General features: G+C 56.8%; 1 protein-coding gene across 4 annotated transcripts in view; it reads left to right on the top strand.

Annotated features, from left to right (window-relative positions):
• TTC38 (tetratricopeptide repeat domain 38) overlaps positions 1 to 1,126 on the top strand; it is a 26,952-nt gene extending 25,826 nt beyond the window's left edge. For all 4 annotated transcript variants that reach the window (XM_045289543.1, XM_004700219.2, XM_045289551.1 and 1 more), the window contains one exon: positions 303 to 1,126. In XM_045289543.1, the coding sequence (XP_045145478.1) occupies positions 303 to 396 (94 nt within the window). In that variant the 3' untranslated portion in view covers positions 397 to 1,126. The remainder of the gene's footprint in view (positions 1 to 302) is intronic.
• Positions 1,127 to 4,371: the final 3,245 nt, after the last annotated feature.

Below are 4,371 nucleotides of genomic sequence, written 5' to 3'. Positions count from 1 at the left end.
TGGATGCCCTGGTCACACTCCTGCCTGCAGAGGGTGACAGCTGTGTTCTGGAAGACTGGTTTCTACCACCCCCCTCCCCACAAGTCTCCCACCTGCACCTGGTTCTCCTCTCCTCTGCGTGGTTGCCTGTTCTGTCACCTCACAGAGGGGGACCTCCCTCCATCCCTCCAGCAACCACGGAAGCAGCGTCTTGTTTTCAGGTCTGCCCTGATCCCGCCCAGGCTACCTGCCTTGTGGCTGAGGCCCACCCCATCCCTGACTTCCAGAAGGTTCCCCAATAGAACCCCTGCCTGTCTCCACAGGAGCCTTCTGATGGAGCGTGACGCCTTGAAGCCCGGCTCGCCCCTGACGGAGCGGCTCATTCGCAAGGCCGCTGCGCGCCACCTCCTGCAGTGACGGCCTCCACCCTCCAGGGAACCCTCCCTGGGCTGGGAAAGGTGCAGCCCTACCAGATGGTGGTGCTGGAAGCCAACTAGGGTCCCCGGAGCTGCCAGTGGGTGAGCCTGTCTACACCAGGCCTCATGACAAAAGGGGACACCGATGACTTTGACTTGTAATTCAGGGACGTCCTCCGATCGGTGTGCAGGTGTCAGAGTGCACACCTTAATCTGCCTTACAAATTGTGTTTCCCAAGGGGACCCTTCCTGACTGGGAGGTGGGAGGACTGGTGGGGGCAGGCAGCTGGGACCAGAGAAACTTCTAGCCCAGCCCTTTAGCAGTAGCCCCCTCCATAGGCTGCCCAGGTCTTAGCTCCCCGGAATTGCCCGTATCTTATTCTTGGCAGGGTCTCGCTTTCAGATGGAAGGGGCCCAGCTACTGAAGGCCCCAGGAGGATTCGCCACAGGCCCAACTGCCCTTCCTTAGGCAGAGGACCCCGCCGGCCCCTCTCCTCCAGACAGACACACCATGGGGCGGGCCTTCTGCCACCTGGAGGGCCCTCTGAGTGGGATGCTGACTTGGGCTTGCCTGCTCCATCCTCCCAAAGTCTCTGGCTCCTTTCCTGTGTCAGCTCCATAGTCCTGCAGACGCAACTTTCCGGGGTTCAAGCTCAGAGCTGCCCCTACACTGTGACACTCAGCCTTTGCCACATCTGAGCCTGCTGTAATAAACACGACCACTGCCTGCACCTCTGCCTCCCTCGGCCCAGGCCTCCGGTCCTCAGAGCGCCTCGGGGTGGGGGCTGGTTGTTTGTCCACTGTGCTGGTGCCAGCCTTCCTGTGAGGGAGGTCAGAGGGCACTATCCTGCACTTTCCATCAGGAAATTAGGAATCTCCCCCTGAAATGAGGGGGCTGGCGTCCTGGGAGGGACGAAGGGTCCTCCGGTGATGGGGTCTACATGGCACAAAAAAAAAAAAAAAAGCAAAACTCAAACTCACTGCCAGTGAGCCCATTCCAACGCACAGCGACCCTCTGGGACAGGGCAGAGCTGCCCCGCGGGGTTCTCAGATGGTGACCCTTTGTGGGTGTAGAACGCCTCGCCTTTTCGCTGCAGAGCACCTGGTGGTTTTGAACTGCAGACCTAATGGTTAGCCCCGCATAACCATTGTGCCGCCACTCTCAGTGGGTCCGACAGACCCCTGGGACCAGAATGAATGCAGGAGTCCGTTCATCCACTCTCTCGCCAGGCGCCTTCAGGTGTCCCCAATGGGCCGGGCCTGGACCGGGGTCTGGAAAGATGGGCTTCTCCTGACCTGGGGGTGGGGCCGAGCATGGCACCTAGTGAAGAAAATGGGTCATCCTGTAGGATTCCAGGTGCCTGCCGTGCCATCCTGAGCTGTCCCCTCCTGCCCTGTCCCCCTCTCACTCCCTCAGCCCACCTCCTGATACCAAATGAGGCCCATTGGGCCCTTATCCCCCATTGGAGGGCCCCTACTCCACAACAGGTGCCATCGGCCATTGCAGTCCGGTAGGTGTCCTCCCACATCCTAACCCTTTCACCTGCCCACCTGAGGGTGATGCACCCCCAGCAGGTGGCCTGCACAGAGTAGCTGTCCGTGAAAACTGTCAAATGAACCAAGCAGATGGAGCCAACCCGTGTGGTGGGGAGGAAGACAGTCGACAAAGGCTGAGCAGTGGTCACAGGGAAGAGGCGGAAGCAGTGAGGATCTAGAGCAGTGGTCCTCAACCTTCCTCAGGCTGCGACCCTTTCATACAGTTCCTCGTGTGGTGGGGACCCCCAACCAGAAAATTATTTTCGTTGCTACTTCATCACTGTCATTTTGCTACTGTGATGAATCGTGTGTCCCTGTGAAAGGGTCATTCGACCCCCAAGAGGGTCACAACCCACAGGTGGAGAACTGCTGCTCTAGAGCTTCCTGAGCAGCTATTGGGTGTTCCACAAGCTAACGGAGGGAAGAGGGGGCCAGGAGCCTCTTCCCCTGACTCTCTAGAGCAGGGGTCCTCAAACTTTTTAAACAGGGGGCCAGTTCACTGTCCCTCAGACCCGTTGGAGGGCCAGACTAGAGTTTAAAAAAAAGATGAATAAATTCCTATGCACACTGCACATATCTTATTTTGAAGTATAAAGCAAAACGGGGCAAAAACACCGGGCGGCCCAGATAAATGTCCTCAGTGGGCCGCATGTGGCCCGCAGGCCATAGTTTAAGGACCCCTGCATAGAGCTGCACTGAGCTTCAGGCTCACATGCTGGGGCCAGCTCCCCCAGACCTTCCTAAGACTCATCATATTATCTGGTGGCCCATGAATTAACGCAAGTCTAGGCCTGATGGGGGAGGCCTGGTGGCACCATGGGTTAAGATACTAACTCAGGTCGAGCAGCTAGATCCCATTAGCCATTCCTTGGGAGAAAAATCAGGCACTTTGCTGTAAGATTATAGCTTCAGCCACCCCCTGACCCTTAGCCACCCCCAGGCCCTTAGCCACCCCCAGGCCCTTAGCCACCCCCTGACCCTAGCAACCCCCTGACCCTTAGCTAGCCCTTGACTCTTAGCAAGTCCTCGCCCTTAGCTAGCCCCTGGGGCAGTTCTACCATGTGGTACACACGATTGCTGCGAGCTGGGACTTGATGACAGCAGGTTGGGCTGTGGAGTTAGCATGGGCGACAGGCCCACTGCCTTGGGGAGGGTCTGACATATGGTCTCCTAAGGCTAGGCAGAGGATGGGCACCTGAGAGATGGACCTGAAGCTGGCGCCACCCCTGGGCCTCCAAGTTCCTTGAGGTCATCATTTCCTCCTCGCTGAGCCCTCTGAAAACTGGCTTTCTCTAACTCCTGACTGATCTCCGTAGCTGGGAGGGGCACCTTCTCCAGTACTGGGATCCTAGTTAGCAAATACGAACAGAGCTCACCAAGAGTCAGGGTCAGGGGGGCCTGGGGACCTAGCACGTCAGTCATCAGGGTGGGTTTGAGGCTGGAAGTTGCAGAGGGAACCCTTAGATAGAAAAAGGGGACCAGCGATGCTGGGATGAGCCATTAGGGGATACGGTGGGCAGGCCAGCCTCCTGCCACCTGCATGACCATCTTGGACACTCATATGTGTCCAAGAAAGAGCTTTATATAAAAGGGCAATTGTATATTGGGACACATCCCAGCCCATAAGTCCAACATTGGCCCATATGTCCGATACCCATCTATAACTTCCTCTTCAGACTCATGCAAACACATGCAATTATGTCGCATATATGAAGATCACAGGCCAGTGTATGGAAAGTCTTGTGGATGCAGTGGCGGTGGAAGCATCTTGGTGCTGGCGTGGGTCTCCACAGCTCCCAGCTCCAGGGCTCTGGCTCCATCATTGTGTTCCCATGTGGGTTGTCAGCAGGAATGTCTCACAGGGAGACAAGCAGAGAGTGTATCTGGCCTCCAGTGAGCTATTTATCTCCTTCACGCCTCCAAATGAGGTCATCAAGCTGCGACCTTATTGACAGGCTAAACTCCACTCCCTTACTCTTGTCTCAAGTTGATACTAGATTATGTAACTATCACACACCCCATCTTTCCTGCCCTGGGGTGGGCAACGCTGGGGCACAGTGATGAGGGAGGTTGGTCCCTGCCCTCTAGAAACCCAGTCTCCTGGGGAGCTGGACTCTGGGTCAGGAGTGAAGAGGGGCCATGGTTACATGGGGTGACTGGTGTGTATGGTGCCTCGATATTCCACGGGCACGTACACCCACCAACCCCAAATGAATAGCTCCTCTTCACCCCTGGTGATGCCCCTCCTCAGGAACTACCTTCCCAGGCTCTGCCCCCTGCATCTTCACCCTGGTAACTGGAGTGATGTTCGGTCTTGAGCTAAGCACCCAGAATAAGGCACCTCACTGGCCCTGTAACCTATGAGCTAAGGCCACCCCACAAGCTACGGAGTAGATCCGCTCCATGGGATTTTCTTGCCTGTACAGCCCATCACCAGGCC

The sequence above is a fragment of the Echinops telfairi genome, unplaced genomic scaffold (assembly GCF_000313985.2).
Source record: "Echinops telfairi isolate 266 unplaced genomic scaffold, ASM31398v2 ScPeMD7_2;HRSCAF=8, whole genome shotgun sequence".
In the NCBI taxonomy this organism is placed as follows: domain Eukaryota; kingdom Metazoa; phylum Chordata; class Mammalia; order Afrosoricida; family Tenrecidae; genus Echinops; species Echinops telfairi.
The sequence above is the reverse complement of the archived record's forward strand: the minus strand, read 5'-3'. Positions and strand labels throughout refer to the sequence as shown.